The sequence below is a fragment of the Podarcis tiliguerta genome (assembly GCF_965153285.1).
Source record: "Podarcis tiliguerta genome assembly, chromosome: 4".
Taxonomy (NCBI): domain Eukaryota; kingdom Metazoa; phylum Chordata; class Lepidosauria; order Squamata; family Lacertidae; genus Podarcis; species Podarcis tiliguerta.
The window spans coordinates 2112447-2129151 of NC_139537.1; the positions used below are offsets into that span (position 1 = coordinate 2112447).

General features: G+C 45.8%; 4 protein-coding genes across 5 annotated transcripts in view; all 4 read right to left on the reverse strand.

Moving 5' to 3' along the window:
- The window catches only part of LOC310676825 (uncharacterized protein), a gene marked incomplete at its 5' end in the record, with an annotated part of 105694 nt that extends 89410 nt beyond the window's left edge, over positions 1–16284 (reverse strand). The window contains 2 exons of the mRNA XM_083439002.1: positions 10180–12875; positions 16134–16284. Of these exons, the coding sequence (XP_083295128.1) occupies positions 11629–12875; positions 16134–16284 (1398 nt within the window). The 3' untranslated portion in view covers positions 10180–11628. The remainder of the gene's footprint in view (positions 1–10179; positions 12876–16133) is intronic.
- Positions 1–16705, reverse strand: part of LOC310675486 (uncharacterized protein) — a 448115-nt gene that overhangs the window by 324239 nt on the left and 107171 nt on the right. The window lies entirely within an intron of this gene.
- LOC310675501 (uncharacterized protein) overlaps positions 1–16705 on the reverse strand; it is a 176103-nt gene that overhangs the window by 18046 nt on the left and 141352 nt on the right. The gene's annotated exons all lie outside the window — the stretch shown is intronic.
- On the reverse strand, positions 112–16337 carry LOC310675696 (olfactory receptor 52E4-like). Of its 2 annotated transcripts, none has more exons than XM_083436715.1 (2): positions 16251–16337; positions 112–1212 (listed from the first exon to the last, which is right to left on the reverse strand). In XM_083436715.1, the coding sequence occupies exon 2, from the start codon at positions 1170–1172 to the stop codon at positions 210–212; it is 963 nt and encodes a 320-aa protein (XP_083292841.1). In that variant the 5' UTR covers positions 1173–1212; positions 16251–16337; the 3' UTR covers positions 112–209. The 2 variants fall into 2 exon arrangements, with proteins under 2 accessions (XP_083292841.1, XP_083292840.1); XM_083436714.1 differs by lacking the exon at positions 16251–16337 and adding an exon at positions 1948–2269.

A 16705-nucleotide genomic window follows, 5' to 3' on the forward strand; every position in this document is an offset into this window, starting at 1 on the left:
GCCAGAATCAAAGAACTGCAGAGTTCTGAATCAAACTGCAGTTCTGAATCAGACCGTTGATCCATCTATCTCAGGATGGCCTACACTGATTGGCAGCATGTTATATATCTGAATTCCCACTCAACAGATTGTAGGAATGCAAAATAGAATCGTAGAGTGGGGAGGGACCCTGGGGGTCATCTAGTCCAACCCCCTGCAAGGCAGGATAATCAGGAGACATTGGACAAAGGCGCCCTTTTGGAGAACAAGAACTGCAGGATCCTCCTGCGCAGCTCCCGGGTCCGGATGCCGTAAATGATGGGGTTGAGCACCGGGGGCAAAATGACGTAGAGGTTGGCAATGAGGATATGTGCATAATGGGGGATGTTGCGTCCGAAACGGTGGGTGAGGAAGGAGAAGAAGGCAGGAGTGTAGAAGACAAAAATGACTGCAACATGAGAGCCACAAGTGCCCAAGGATTTCAGCCGGGCCTCTTTGGAGGGGAGCCGGAAAACAGACTGCAAGATCAGCACATAGGACAAAAGAATGAAGACCACATCAAGCATGAGGATGGTAATAGTGAACAAGCCATAAATAATGTTGATCCGGATGTCGGCACAGGCCAGCTTGGCAATGCCCATGTGCTCACAGTAGGTGTGGGCAAGGATGACGTGATCGCTGCAAAAGGGCAGGCGGAGAGTCAACAGGGCAATGGGCAGCACAAATAGGAATGTCCTCAGCACAACGGAAGCACACATCCAGGCTACCCTTGCCTTGGTCAAGATGGTGGTGTATCTCAGAGGGTCACAGATGGCCACGTACCTGTCAAAGGCCATGGCTAGCAGCACGACAGACTCCATCCCCGTGAAGCTGTGGATGAAGAACATCTGAGCCAGGCAGGCCCCATGGCTGATCTCCCCAAGGCCAAACCAGAAGATGGCCAGCATCTTGGGCAGGGTGGAAGTGGAGAGGCCCAGGTCGATGGCTGAAAGGACAGAGAGGAAGTAGAACATGGGCTGGTGGAGGCTGGCTTCCGTTTTGATGATGAAGAGGATGGTGCAGTTGCCCACGAGAGCAACGAGGTAGCTAAGGCAGAAGGGGATGGAGATCCAGGAGTGAAGCGCCTCCAGCCCCGGGACCCCCAGCAGGATGAACGTGGGGGAATAAAAGTGGGTGGCATTCGAAAGAGGCATTCTCCTCCTGGACCCAGCCAGAGAACAGGTCACTGCGACCCTGCCAAGAAGAAGAAAACAGGCTAGCATTTTCCTCCATGGCTCTTCATGGACACATAGACCCTTGCCTAGCAATCCTGTTTCGTGTTAAGAAAACAATTGTGTGTTTGTGTGGAGGGGATGAGCCTGCTAGCTGGATTTGGCCAGAGTGTAGGTCCCTGTGTCCGAAGAAAGAAAATGAAAAAAGCAGCCTGCACGCTGCCGTATGAGGACCTTTCCTGTCTGCTCCTCCTCTCCCACCCATCAATTCATTGGGCCAATTTAGTCTGACAAAACTGGTGGGGGTGGCGGCTCTCCACTTTCCTCATCCTGTACATGGTTCTATATTCTTCTGTCTTGTGTCCCCCCCCCCCCCGCCACATTTCCCACTAATGTCTCCTTCATCAAAACCAGCCTTTCTCTGCGGGGAACCTGATTCCTCCACCACCACATACCCTGATCTTCTCATTCCCCTTTTGCAGCTCTACATCTCCCTTTTTGAGACACGGTGACCGGAGCTGGACATGCCAATTGCAACAAAGGTTCCTTGGAAGGAGAGGTAACTTGCTGTCCTCCCCCTTCAAAAAATGGTCCCGGCAACTGCCCCCCCCTTCCCATCTCAGTCTCTTAATCTCAGGGTCAAGCCCCATGTTGGGCGAAAAAGTCCCTCAATGTGGGGAATTGGACTAGAAGCACCTTGTGGTCCCTTCCAACTTGTCAGTTCTATGATTCTATTACTCCCCTCCTTTCCACTCACCTTGATAGGACCTTTTGTTCTGCCAGCTCACCTACAGATTAACACAGCAAGGTGTGCTCTGCTGAGCCACAGAGTCAAAGGTCTACTGGCAGCTGCATCGTGGATGGAGGAGCATCCCTCAGATCTGACTCCACTTGGCTGACCAGAAAGCAGCATTTATAGTGTTTCTGTGGAGGCGCTAGGGTGGACATCTCGGGGGGTTTCACTGTAGAAAGAGCTTTGTTCCATCCCAATTCCCATGGCATCCAAACTGCCCAGACCTGGAGCATCTCTTCCAAGGTTACAGAGTCAGGGGGACTGTGGAGAGTAGACCCCAATCCCACCTCCAAAGGATTCTTTATCATATCCAGCAGACTTGGGAAGAGTGGAACAGAAGGTAGCTTGAAAGAGACAACAGCTTCACAGCTAGAGGGAATTCACAGAGAATCCTGTAATGGGCAGAGCAGGAATACCAGATAGGTTGGTTGGCAGGAATACCAGATAGGTGGGTTGTGATACCTGTATGCATTGATGAATATAAATGGTCAGATTTTTATTTTTTTTAAAGAATGGGGAACTGAGGTAGGGCAACTGTTAGGTCCAGTGCTATTTCTCTAGAAAAAGAAGTTTCAGAACACCTGCCTCATTTTCTTAGGATGGCAATGGCACCCACCCAAGAGGGGCCAGAACTGAGTTCCAGCAAGTTCTGGCTGGAAAAAAGACCCTGGTTAGGCCCATTAATAAGTGAGGCCAGCGTAACATACACAGGAATGGGAACTGACCACAAGACTAGTAAAAACCAGTTAAAGGGGAAATTAATGGCTGATTGTTAAAGAGAAAAACAACTCCAGATAAGGTACAAGAAGGGTTCTGACACAGATACTAAAATCAAATGGGTGGGGTAAGTGTTTTTCATGAACTATGGCTTGATGAGAGATGGTGAAGTGCAGACGAGGCAGAAACTGGTTGGGTAAAGGATGAACAGCTAAGATTATGCATATTTTGCCTATGCTGTATAGTCTGTGTCCTAATAGAAATGTAATGCATTACTGAATGAAGTCCTACTGATTGGGGATTTGGTGTGAGGCTCCGTTCTTGAAACCACAAGGAGAATCCCCCCCCCCCAAAACCTCATACCTGGAAACGGAATACAGGGGTACCTCTGGTTACAAACTTAATTTGTTCCAGAGGTCTGTTCTTAAGCTGAAACCGTTCTTATCCTGAGGCGCGCTTTCGCTAATGGGGCCTCCCACTGCGCACACACCTCCTGTGCACAATTTCCATTCACATCCTGGGGCAAAGTTCACAACCAGAAGTAACTACTTCAGGGTTAGCGGAGTTCGTAACCTGAAGCGTTCGTAACCAGAAGCGTTCATAACCAGAGGTACCACTGTACAGGCCTCCTCAGGACCCTGCCTCCTCAGGACCCTGCCCAGGCCACATCCCTCATTGGCCCCATTCTGCACTCTCCCCAAGTGATTTTACCCAGCTGCCATCTGTCTTGGAACTATGATAATTGCTCTTGGTTGCCTGGATGAAGAGGGGTATATGTTTGACCACACCCATTTTGCCACAACCACCTCTGGGATGTGACTCCCAGAAAGCTTTTGATAAGAAAACATGGCCCTGAGGCTGAAAAAGGGTCACCACCACTGAATAAATCCCTGCTTTTTCTTTCTTTTTTTTGAAATAATTTTTATTAACAGGCCAATCACATCACATTGTTCAAATCACATTAGTTCCAGATTATACAGCCAAATTTTAAATTTTTTTTGGGGGGGGTACCCATATATCAAGCTCCGCACGAGTCCAAAATTTCAGATGACTCCAGACATCACTTATTTGCTGCTTTTGTTCGACAGTTCCATCCCGTTCGATTCGGATAGACCTTTATTACCTTCTTTCTCTTCTTGTTGTTATCATTTATTCCTTTCTTTGCGATCTCTGATAATTTTCACAAACAGATTGAAAATTTGGCGTCTCTGTGTGGGTTTTGTGCTCTTCCAAACTCATATTATTCAGGAACAACCTCTGTTAAATACTTCCATAAACAAAGTTAATCTTCGGTCTGTCCATTATTATTCCTCAGGCTGGCCCAATAAATCAAGTAAATTAGGGGGCTCTGTCAGGTCAAACTTGCATTCCAACATTCCTTCTTTTTCGCGCAATCCTGATTCTCCTCCCCCTGATCTTCTTCTCTGACCAGCCTGTCTTGGCGAGACGCCATTTTTTTTTAACTGCGTCATAGAAATTTTCCTCCTTCTCACCATTCGATCTTCTCTTATTGTATTATATTTCCTCCCACACAGTCTTAAAGCTCTGTTTATGATTATTAAAGCGCGACGATCTTATTTCTTTCTGGGGTGGAGGGTTATTATTGTCACATCATGCAAAGGAAAAAGAAAGAGTTTTTTCCTCCACCCCCCCTTCGTTCCAACCATACATTCTCATAGTGGTAGTTCATCAAAAGATTTACTTATCCATCCGTCACTCCCGGTCACAGAGATGCATTAATCAGCAGTCTTATCGTCGAGCTTCACTTGATATATGTGCTTCAGCCTTCCTTCCAATCCTATTATTTCCAATTATAATTCCAAGCTGAAGCAACCAGCACGCGCTGATTGGAATCGGCGTCGGGAAGATCTGACATCATCGAGGGCTTGTGCCAAGTGTTCGGCACCCCCATCTCTCGGATCAGGGGGTGCATTATGAACACCGCTGGCAGGGCAGTCCCCCCCATCCCCTTGGGGGGGCCAGGAAGGCTGCCTACTTCCCATAGCAGCCCCTTAATACCTCGTATGGGTCAGAGAGATGTTATTGTCAGCCATCTTCCAACGCGCCACCTAGTGGCCCCCAATCCCTGCTTTTTCAGGACTGGAAACCCAGAGTAACATGGCATCAAAAGTTCCAGATTTTATTAGGCCAGAGATATAATCAAATCAGTGATTAAATTTAGGAAAGAAACTTGACCATCATTTGTTAAAGCAGTCTATTGCAGAATTACATACAGAACAATATAAATATGTCATTTCTGTGTGCAACCTGAGCAACATGGAAGAGATGGAGGAATACTGTAGGTCCTCAGAAATCTCCACTAATTCCATTTCTGGATTTTCATGATCAAAACAAATATCTCCAGTACAAGGGGTGGACATTCAGGGGGTTGTTCTATGTTCAGGACCTAACTGAGGGATGCTGACCCATCTTATAATAACCTTTGTGAATCCAGTTGAGGGGTCCTCAGTATGACTGACTCCAGATAGCTCAGGTATGATCATTTATAGGCAATCTTTTATGGAAGCAGGAGGGACTTCAGTATCAGAAAGTGTATGAATCTTTTTTATCTAACTCTGGAATGTATATACCAGGAGAACAACCAAGATGACCAAGGAACTGGAAAGCAAGCCTTATAAGGAATGGCTGAGGCAATTTGGTATGTTTAACCTGGAAAAGAGGATATGATAGCCATATTCATGTTGTTTTATTGATAGTGTCGTAACTGTTGAGTGGATTTTTGTTTAACTTTTATATGTTGATATTACTATTTTATACTATTCTAATGATTGTTGAATGTTACTTTTTTGATGGTGGTTGCCTATTTTAAAGTTACGTTTTATTATCACATTTTTGTATTGCATTCGATTGTTATAAGATGTACATTTTTTGTTTCTTCAGCTTGTAAACAGCCTTGAGTATTGTAAGATAAAAAGGTGGTGTCAGAGCTGGCTCCAGGTCCCAGCTCACAGAGGACCAACGCTAGCCGGTAGTAATGTACAAAAGTCTTTATTGAAGTACAGTTTCCATTTTCAATCCGCAGCGCCCCAGCTCTACGTCTAGGGTTAGATCGGCGAAGCTCCATCTGAATCTCCGCCCCCTGTACACCAGTTTAAGATTCTAGCCTTACTCCACCTCTTCCGTCTCTCCTTTCTCCTCTGGGTCCTGCTACCCCCCGGGGTCCCTTCCTTCCTGGATTCTTCCGACGCTGACGTTGACCCCCCTGACTCCTCCCGCTCTTTTCGGCGGGCTTTGGGACCTGGCTCCCTATCCGGGCTGCCAACTGTGCCGCCCTCCTGTACATTTGAACTTGGCGCGCGCGCCCAGCCTTCAACCTTCCTCTCGACCGTTTCCTCGCTCCCCGATGAAGGCGTGGCCAATCCTGACTCATGTCCTCCCGCTGGCAGTGCGCCGCCTGATCCCGATGCCTGGGACTCCTCCCCCCTACTGCACTCTGGTGTGGACGCTGGTCCTGATTTCCAACTGCTGCTCTCTGAGTCCCCTCTGGCCCCTTCTTCCTGGGGTGTCCCCCTAGGCACCCCCCTTGCCCTGACCATGGGAGCCCCTTTCTGTGAATCTTCCGATTCGCTGGAAAGACTCAGAGACCTCGGACCGCTGTCATCGCTAACATTTCCTTCGGACTCCTCCCCCTCGCTCTCTATTTCCTCCCTTTCCTGTGCCTCTGCTCCTGAACCCCTGACAGGTGGTATACAAATTAAAAATGATGATGATGATGATATTCAAGTCTCTGAACGGCTGCCACATGGAAGATGGAGCAAGTTTATTTCCTGCTGCTCCAGAAGGTTGGATTCAAATGGCATGAAAGAAGATTCCAACTAAACATTTGGAAGAACTTTCTGACAGTAAGAGCAGTTTGATGGGGGAACAGACTCCTTCTGAAGGTGGTGGACTATCCTTTGTTGGAGATTTTTAAACAGAGGTTGGAGGACCATCCACCAGGGATTGTTCAGTGGTGATTCCAACAATTCATGAGGTTGGGCTGGGTGACCCTTGGGGTTTCCTTCCAGCTCTATGATTCTATGATTCCATGAGGCATTTGGAGCTTCAGGGTGGACCAACAACTGCAGGCTGGATTGATCAAAGATGGCATATAAAACTGTATGGACATTTGCCACAACACAGCAGAGTTGTTAGAAGGGGAATGAAACGAGAGGGAGGACTGAGATTTGGATATGCTTCGAGGTTCAGGCTATGGGAAGTCGTAAAATCAAAATTACAATTCAGAAGACAATTTGATCTTTTTTATTTTCGTTTTTTATTTTTATTGGATTATGATTTGATATGTTAATTGGATTTTTTAATTGGGAAATTAATATACACTCTAACAAAAAAAAAGAAGGGGAATGAAGGGGAGGTAGGGAAAGGAGATTGTGAGCCACTTTGAGACTCCTTAGGGTAGCGATAAAGCAGGATATCAAATCCAAACTCCTCCTTGTCATTGTCCTCCTCCTCCTCCTCCTCCTCCTCCTCCTCCTCCTCTTCTTCTTCTTCTTCTTCTTCTTCTTCTTCTTCCTTTGAACAGGCAGTCTCCCCACCCCCACCCCCTTCCCAGTGCATCAATATGGAGATAGTGCTTCCCTTTGGTTTAATCACTAGATGCTGGGAGTAAACATTTATTCATTCCACTGGTCACGCGTCTTGGTTCCTACTCGAACAGTACATGGACACTTCTACATAACTGTTGTTATTGTGTTTGTGATGTGTGTGGTTCATTCTGTCATGAATGCTTTAGCTGAGTTTCTTGCATTGCAGGGGGTTGGACTAGGTGTCCTTTAGGGTCCCTTTCAACTCTATGATTCTATGATTCATTCAAAACCAATAAAATGTTTGTAAAAGAAAGACGATGGTTTGATCCAGTGCTTTTTTCTGGGGGGCATGCAGGGGTACCCATACCCATAAACATTTTGTGAATCTTTGTCGGAATCTCCGCTCGGCCAAGCCGATAAGGCCTCATCTTCCTCCGAGCTGAGCCTTTGAAATCGCCTCCGACGTGTTTAATGACCTGAGCCTTTGATAAGGCCTCAAGCACATTCTATCCAGCAGGGTTCCCAGCACAGGGAAGAGATGAGAAGTTTGGCTACATTGTAAAGAGTTTTATTTCTAAACTACGCAGAACAGAAAAGATATCCTCTCTCTATGAAAGCAGAGAGCAACTGAACAAAGGAACTAAGGAAGAAAGGAACAAAGGAAACAGGAAACCAAAGTCACATCCCGTCTCCCTTTCCCGTGAGACTGCAAGGTCTCTGGAATGTAAACAGAGTCCTGGGACTCCACACAGCTGCAGTGAGAAACAGAAACTAACATCCTCTCTCCCTTTCTGTAAACACCACTAGGCAGCGTGTCAGTACATTATCAGTACAAACCCAATTTCTGTACATAGGTACAGTGTTGATCCTTTGGAACAACCTTGGACAATAAATGAGCAGGAATTTCATTACCTGGCATGTAGGACACAGTTACAAGTCCTTTCTGAACACATTCTCTAGCATGTTGCAGCTTCAATTGCAAGTGCTTCGTGCTTTGCTTACAACCTTCAGAAGTCAGCAAAGCCAAACATGCTTTGCTGTCCTGATAAATCTGGATTGGACAGGAATTCTCATGTCTTTACACAACTGTAACAACCATTCACAATCCACAAGTGAATAAGACAATGCATTCAGTTCAGCTTCACAAGAACTTAAACTTACTGTTGTTTGCTTCTTGCACAACCAATCAAATAGACCCTGGTTGTACATATAGCAAACTCCAGATGTGCTTTTCCTGTCTGTAGTGTCACTTCCAAAACTCACATCAGCAAATATCTCAAGACCACCAGACTTCTGATTGTTAAATGTCAGTCTGTGATGCATAGTGTCTTTCAAATAGTGTGCTATGCGTTTCAGAGCTTTCCAATCCTTAACAGTAGGATTGTTGACTTGTCTGCTTAGCAAGTTACAGCTAACTGCAATGTCAGGTCTTGAAGATCTGGCAATGAAATTTAGTTTGCCTAGCACACTTCTGTACAGTGTAGTGTCAGAAAATGCTTCTTCCATGTCATCTACCTGATAACCTGTTGTCATTGGTGTGTCTACAGGGTTAGCATCCATCAGATTTAGCTTGGTTAACACATCAGCAATTTTCTGTGACTGGTATACTAGGAATTAAAGCTGCATCACATGAGGGACACTTCAAGATGGCGGGGGCTGCTGAGCAGACTGCCAGAAGTTACACCCCAGGGAAAGCTGATACAGTATCCCAGACCATGCAGGGATGTGTTCCTGAAACCGAAAGCTCCACAAAAGGGAGGCTTTTGGAGGAAGAGTGCACGAGGAGGGTGTTTCCTGTTCAGGGGGTGAAATCTCCAAAGCAGGAGGAGCAAGGGGAGTTGGCTGCCACGTCATCCCAACCATCACTGCAACCAGCAGGTGGCACTGCTGTGTTTGAAGCAGTGGAAAGTTTTTCCTGTGAGAAGTTTGGGCAGAGTTCAAATGCCAGGATGATCTGCGCAGATGTGGTGACTAGCTGTTCCAGTGCAAAGGCTAAGGCAAACCTTTGTGGAAGATGGAACTGGTTCACCATATTTACACCACAGAAGGGTCCGATCCACCAGTTGGGTGAAGACTCCTTGGAGGTGCAAAGTGTTGTGGAGTCCGGCACACTTCCCTGTGTTCCATTCAGCTTTCCGTACTTGTAGCAGAGTGTGTGCTGCACTAGCCACTTGGTGTGTAAGCTTGCAGAAGATAAGAGTCCACACGCTGTTGTTCTAAAATAGCAGCTTTATTTACAGCAGAACAGTAAAAATAAACAAGCCATCCGAGACAGCAGGCCTCTTGCTTCCTTGTTCAGCAGCAAAAGCGAAAGTCAGACAGAACAAAGAAACAGCTTCTCCGGAAGTTGGAGACAGCTCCTCCCCAGAACATGCAGGACGATGGGTTCTGAGCTGTTAAGCCTATAAGCTCTGATTCCCCATCACACCCCTCTCGTCCTGCACTGCTGGGGGCTTGTAAGTTTCACCACTTACCCCAAACACAGACCTTTACAGAACTCCCAATGACGCTGAAAGCTCAAAGGTTTCATGAACCCATCTGCCAGGTTCTTCTGGCTTGGACAGTACTGCAATCTCACCAAGCCTAACTGGATACTCTGACACACATTCTGGAAACGGATGTCTAGGTGTTTGGTTCTGGCCTTAAACTGCCCAGACTCTGCCAACTTCAGACAGGGTTGATTGTCCTCCCACACCGTGATGGGCAAACAACAATCCCTGCAGATTTCTTGAACCAAACAAACATAGAATTCCAATTCCCTGCAAAGCTCAGACAGCACACTGAATTCAGCTTCAGTAAAGGAAAGCGCAATGAGACTTTGCTTCCGGGTGTGATGGCCTGGGATTCGGATTCAGATGCTGAACCTAAGGAATCCCAACCTGCACAGGATTCTCTGCCTCCAGAACCAGCTGAGCCGGGGTTGGGAATGGACTTAGACCTTGCCTCTTGATTAACCACCGGGACCAGCACACCGGGACTTCCACCCAACCAAAGAGTCCCCAAACCTTACCACCATCCCAGATACGGACTTCCTGTTACCCAGATTCGCCCAATTGCTATCTGTCCAGCACATCAGCTTGGCGTCACCCTTAGCTGACAGCTTGAGACAGAAATCCTTGGTATCCAGCAGATAACGCAACACCCTCTTGATACCATTCCAGGCACTCACACTGGGGTTTGTAGCTTCCCTGCTGAGCAGACTGGTAGCAAAAGCAATGTCCGGTCTGCTCCACTGGGACAGATACAACAGCCTACCCAGAGCTGACTGAAAAATCTCAGCATTTTTTAACTCGGCGCATTCTACTTGCTATCTTTCACATAACTTGTCTCCATGGGTGTCCTGACCCCTGCATTCAGACATCCTGAACTTCTCAAGCAGTGATGCTGACTTGAATAAAATATTGGTGGGGGGCCAGGTAAGGCCCTCCTTGCACAATTAATCACATGATACATGCACATCATTTGAATGGCAATGCCTATAATGGCAGTGACTTTTTAAAAAAAGTAATATTTTGAGCCCGTAGTTCAATTTCCAGCAGCTCCCCTTGCCCTGGAGAACACTCCTAGCATGTCATCTCCCCTACCTGTGTCCATTTAGTATCATCCTTTCCAGGTTTTTTTCCTGTCCATTGTGTTTCTCTTTCATTTGTTCTCCTATGTGTGTTGCCAGTAGAAGCCACAATTCTGTGGGTACTCTAGGTGGTGCAGAAAGCACCTAGAAGCTCCCTAGAGGTTCAAGGACCAATAAACTTCAGTTTTGCGATCTATAAATTTCATTTAGCCAGCAGAGGGTGTCACAGGGCCAGCCTACCTTCCCTTTAAAACAAACATGGATCTCCAGCTGTTCTTGGACTACAACTCCCATCATCCCTAGGAAGCAGGACTAATGGGAAGGGATGATGGAAACTGTAGTCCAGGAGCTGCTGGGAACCCAAGTTTGGGAAACCCTGCTTCAAAGCAACTTTTGCGTTTGGCCTGCAAATATGGGACCTGTCCACTTTTGTATTTTCTTGTATTTTGATTTTCTTGTGACCTTTGTACATTCCTTATTTATTTATAGAGGGAAAATTAAAAGAGAAATTGTATGGCAACTTGTGGAAGAATAAAAGGTTGTGTTGGGAAAAAGCCCTGGGGGGTGGCCCCCTCAAATATTTTATTGGGGGACAAAGACCCCTAGGGCTTTAAGAGTTGGTGCCTAGTCCCTACACCCACAGGTCTCATAAAAACACAATATAAGAACACAAAACCGATGTTAATCAGCCAAAGGTGGAGATTTGTCTGGTTCCTAAAGCTGTTTAATGGTTTTTCCGACCTTTGTATAGATTCTTTCATGGAAAGTGAGATTGGAGCTCCTCCAGAAGCTCTTTCCACATTCCGCACACTAATATGGTTTCTCCCCTGTATGAATTCTTTGATGGGAAGTGAGACTGTGGCTGTGAGTGAAGCTCTTTCCACATTCCACACACTGATAGGGTTTCTCCCCTGAATGAATTCTCTGATGCTTAGTGAGATCCGAGCTTGTACTGAAGCTCTTTCCACATTCCACACACTGATAGGGTTTCTCCCCTGTATGAATTCTCTGATGGGAAGTGAGATGGGAGCTCTGACTGAAGCTCTTTCCACATTCCACACACTGATAGGGTTTCTCCCCTGTATGAATTCTTTGATGGGAAGTGAGACTGTAGCTGTGACTGAAGCCCTTTCCACATTCCACACACTGGTAGGGTTTCTCCCCAGTATGAATTCTTTGATGGGAAGTGAGAGAGAAGCTCTTCCTGAAGCTCTTTCCACATTCCAGACACTGATAGGGTTTCTCCCCAGTATGAATTCTTTGATGGGAAGTGAGAGAGGAGCTTTCAGTGAAGCTCTTTCCACATTCTACACACTGATAGGGTTTCTCGCCAGTATGAATTCTTTGATGGGAAGTGAGAGAGGAGCTCTTCCTGAAGCTCTTTCCACATTCCACACACTGATAGGGTTTCTCCCCTGTATGAATTTTGTGATGGGAAGTGAGGTTGGAGCTATGAGTGAAGCTCTTTCCACATTCCACACACTGATAGGGTTTCTCCCCTGTATGAATTATTTGATGGGAAGTGAGATCGGAGCTCTGACTGAAGCTCTTTCCACATTCCACACACTGATAGGGTTTCTCCCCTGTATGAATTCTTTGATGTGAAGTGAGTTTGGAGCTTTCAGTGAAGCTCTTTCCACATTCCACATACTGATAGGGTTTCTCCCCTGTATGAATTCTTTGATGTGAAGTGAGATTGGAGCTCTTACTGAAGCTCTTTCCACATTCCGCACACTGATAGGGCTTCTCCCCTGTATGAATTCTCTGATGGGAAGTGAGATCGGTGCTCCTACTGAAGCTCTTTCCACATTCAACGCACTGATAGGGTTTCTCCCCTGTATGAATTCTCTGATGCCTAGTGAGAGAGGAGCTCCTACTGAAGCTCTTTCCACATTCCACACACTGATAGAGTTTCTTTCCAAGGATATTTTGTTGATGGGAAGTGGAATGGGAGCGCTGACTGCAGCTTTCTCCGCACTCCAAATTTTCACGTGGCTTCTCCTCTCTGGGGATTTTATCGTGGTCACCTTCGTTCTTGATTTCTGATTCATCACAATCTGCATGGAGATAAAAAGGGATTAGAGCCTCAGGAACAAATGGAGAAGAACTGAAGGGAGTTCATTGTGTGTTTATTACCTTTGTTGTTTGTCATTAACCAACATATTTATTATGAGATTTTGTTGAGTTGTTGACTGCTGCTTTGATATACAGTAGTGGCCAAAATTGTGGAAGACTTTTGGAGAAAAGTGTATTTCAGAGGTTTGATGGCTCATAACACTGCTTCTTTTGGAGTAATATCATACAATTATGTATCAATGGAAATTGTTCATTTACCCATATTCTATCTAATGTTATAGCCAAATAACCAGAAAAAGGAAGCACAACTTGCTTAGGTTGACTTTGTCAGTGTCTTTTGTGATTGCTATCAAGTTGGTTGGTTTTTTTGTGTTCTTGTAAAACATAATAAAATTATAGAAATGGCACAAAGACTGGTCACCCAGAAAGAGATGTAAACATGTACTGTTTAATGAACAATGCTACAGTTTTGAAGAAATTGATGAAAGATTAGGAGAAGCTTAACCAGAGCTGGCCTTTCTATATTTTTGAAGAGGTATCAGGAGACTCAGTCACTACAAAATCAGAACGGTAAAGGCAGGGAAAGGTGCACAAAGACAAGTGACGATGGACGAGTAGAGAGACTGTCCCTACATGACAGAAGAAAATCATTTGGGTGTATACAAGATGACATGGCACAATGTAGTGGGAAGTTGAGTGCAAGGACTGGTCTAAATGTTAGAATTCTAAGGAAAAAGCCATTGTCATCTCTCAAGCAAAGGTTGAAAAGATTAAACCCATGTTAACTGGACAGCAGAACAATGGAACAGTGTTATTTGGAGCGATGAGACCCAAATCTCCTTGCTTGGTAGTGATGGCATGAAATACACGAGGAGAAGAATCAAGAGAAGTTTTACATCCTACTTGCATTACACCGACCACGAAACACCCAGACAGTGTGATGATCTGAGGTTGTATGGCAGCAAAAGGTGTGGGCAAAATTTACGTCATTAATGGGAATGTAAATGCCCTAAAATGCATAAATGAAAGACTTGCTCCCAAACTGAAGCGTTCCTCAGGTGATCTTTTCCCAGATGCTGAAGCATATTGTCAGGGAACTGCCCTCGGTTCAGGAGGGAGAGAGGAAAAGCCGAATGGATTACAGAGAGCCTCCAGGGATCGTGGGAAGCAGCTCCTCCTCAGCAGAGGAGAATAAACACGCCTCCAGTGGAGCGGAGCTGCAGGAGTCGGAAGAGGCAAGGCGGTGCCAGGACAACTTGCCTGGGCAAAGCGGGGAGGGGGGAGGTCCTCTGTTACCCACACCCTCCTTGCGCAGAAAGCATCCGCGCAGAGAGGGGAGGCACAGACTGGGAGTCAAGAAGCTGCTTTGCTGGGGAAAGTTTAGGAACCGCCCACTCACGGATTCTGCCAGCGACTGAGTCAGCCACGGGAGAGTGGCGCTCCGGACGAATAAGGTTTATTTTGGCAGCAAAAGCAAGGCTTCACAGCCAAGCAGGGAGATATTTGCCTGCTTGCTCTCAAGCAACCCCTTGGAAACATTCCACACACACATATATATTCTATTTTCCATTTCAACAGGATTCCGCTGTGTGCTGCTGTGTGCAAAAGGTGCTTTCAAGATAAAGATATTTCACTGCTGGAATGGCCTGGGAATAGCCCAAACTTTAACCCAATCAGAAATCTATGGAGCCGACTAAAGAAACTTGTTAGTCAGAAGCAACCCAGCAATAAAGTCCAATTAACAGAGGCAATAATTTAATCTTGGTTTCACTTTATTACAGCTGCAGAACTAAAAACTTGGTTCATATCATGGGAAGGCATTGTAAGGCCGTAATTAAAGCTAAAGGTTGCCAATGGTTATGACTGCTGTTCTAATAAATACTCCTTCATAAAAGTTCTTTCATTACATTCTTCATTAGATTATCCTTCCATTGATATATAATTTTATGGTATTACTCCACACCACGCGGGTGGCGCTGTGGGTAAAACCTCAGCACCTAGGACTTGCCGATCGCATGGTCGTCGGTTCGAATCCCTGCGGCGGGCTGAGCTCCCGTCTTTCGGTCCCAGCTCCTGCCCACCTAGCAGTTCAAAAGCACCCCTAAGTGCAAGTAGATAAATAGGTACCGCTTTATAGCGGGAAGGTAAACGGCGTTTCTGTGTGCTGCACTGGTGCAGGCTCGCCAGAGCAGCTTCGTCACGCTGGCCACGTGACCCGGAAGTGTCTTCGGACAGTGCTGGCCCCCGGCCTCTTAAGCAAGATGGGCGCACAACCCTAGAGTCGGACACAACTGGCCTGTACGGGCAGGGGTACCTTTACCTTTACTTACTCCACACAAAAGTGGTGTTATGAGCCATCAAACCTCAGAAATACACTTTTCACGTTTCCACAATTTTGACCACTAGGAGAAGTTCACTTTAAAGTTAATGTTCTTTTTCTATGGGATGAGATTATTATTATTTATGCTTCATGTTTATAAATGTGTTGGAAGCCATGTTTATATATGTGTCGGAAGCCGTCCAGAGTGGCTGGGGCAACCCAGCCAAATGGGCAGGGTATAAATAAAAAAGATTATTATTACTACAGTGTTACATTGATTTAAGAGCAGCCCTGTTCCGGAAAAGATTAAGTTTGTAAACCATCTTCATCATCATCATCACTGCTACTACTACCTGAGATTCAATAAGTCTAGCTCTTCTCTGGGATGAAATTTGTTTGGCCCAGTCATGGCATCCCCTCCATCTCCAATGTCAGTCGTCTCTTTGGTCAACCCAAGACTGACAGGAGCAAAAACAAAACCAGGAAACCTGAAGAAAATCTGAAGAGAAACCAGAATTCTTGGACTTGTATCAGAGCAGCAGAGCGAGTGCTGCTTGTGTGTGTGAGCCTGCAGAACACAGAGTCCAATACACTGCTGTTCCTCTAAACTAGAAAGCTTTATTGTATGTACAGCAAGATAAACCATCGGAAGATGCAGACATTGCATCTTCCTTGTCTCAGCAGAAAACAAAAGTCAGAAAGAATGAAGAAACAGCTTTCCAAGTTGTTATGAAAGTTCCTCCCCAGATGCAGGACATTCTGAGCTGTTAACCTTGTAAGCTCTAAAGCTCACAACTTATCTTTCCTAATAATTCTGAAGCTGACATTTAAGATGGCCTGGGCAGTTCAGACCAGCCCGGTCGTGGTAGAAAAAGGAATAATTTGAGGAAGATTGTTCAAAGAAAAATCTGTAAGTTACTGTTTATTGTGGGGGTGTTAGGTTCCCAGGTGTTATAGGGGGTGCTGTTGAGCTCTGTGAAAAAGAGGTATGTTTTGAATTTCCAGGCAGATAGGACGATCCCAAAGGGAGCCTTACCAAGAGAGGCCACGATCCCACGATTCTCCTCCATGACATCCTTATGCAGAGCTCTCTGGTCAGAATCCAGGTACGCCCACTCCTTGTCCGTGAAACGAACGGCCACATCTTCAAAGCACACTGGACCCTAAAAGAAAAAGGGAAATATCCTCCTCTGAGACAGCAGAAATATGATCTGCTACACAATGCTCTGTTCTTTCCTTCCTGTTAATTGCAGTGTTGTTTCAATAGGATTGCTTTGCTGCACATTTTATTTATGGATGCTTATTTTATTCTGCATTTTAATTATGGGTATTCATCTTTGTGCAAATAGTTGGTACTCCACCTTATGTTTTCCAAGTCATTCTGCCTACTCAGGCATTCCAGTTGGGCAGATGGAAGGATCCACTTTCTCCTCTCCTCGTGTGCTGTTCTGGGAAGGTTCCCTCCCAATGCCCTAGAGCCAAATTCAAGGG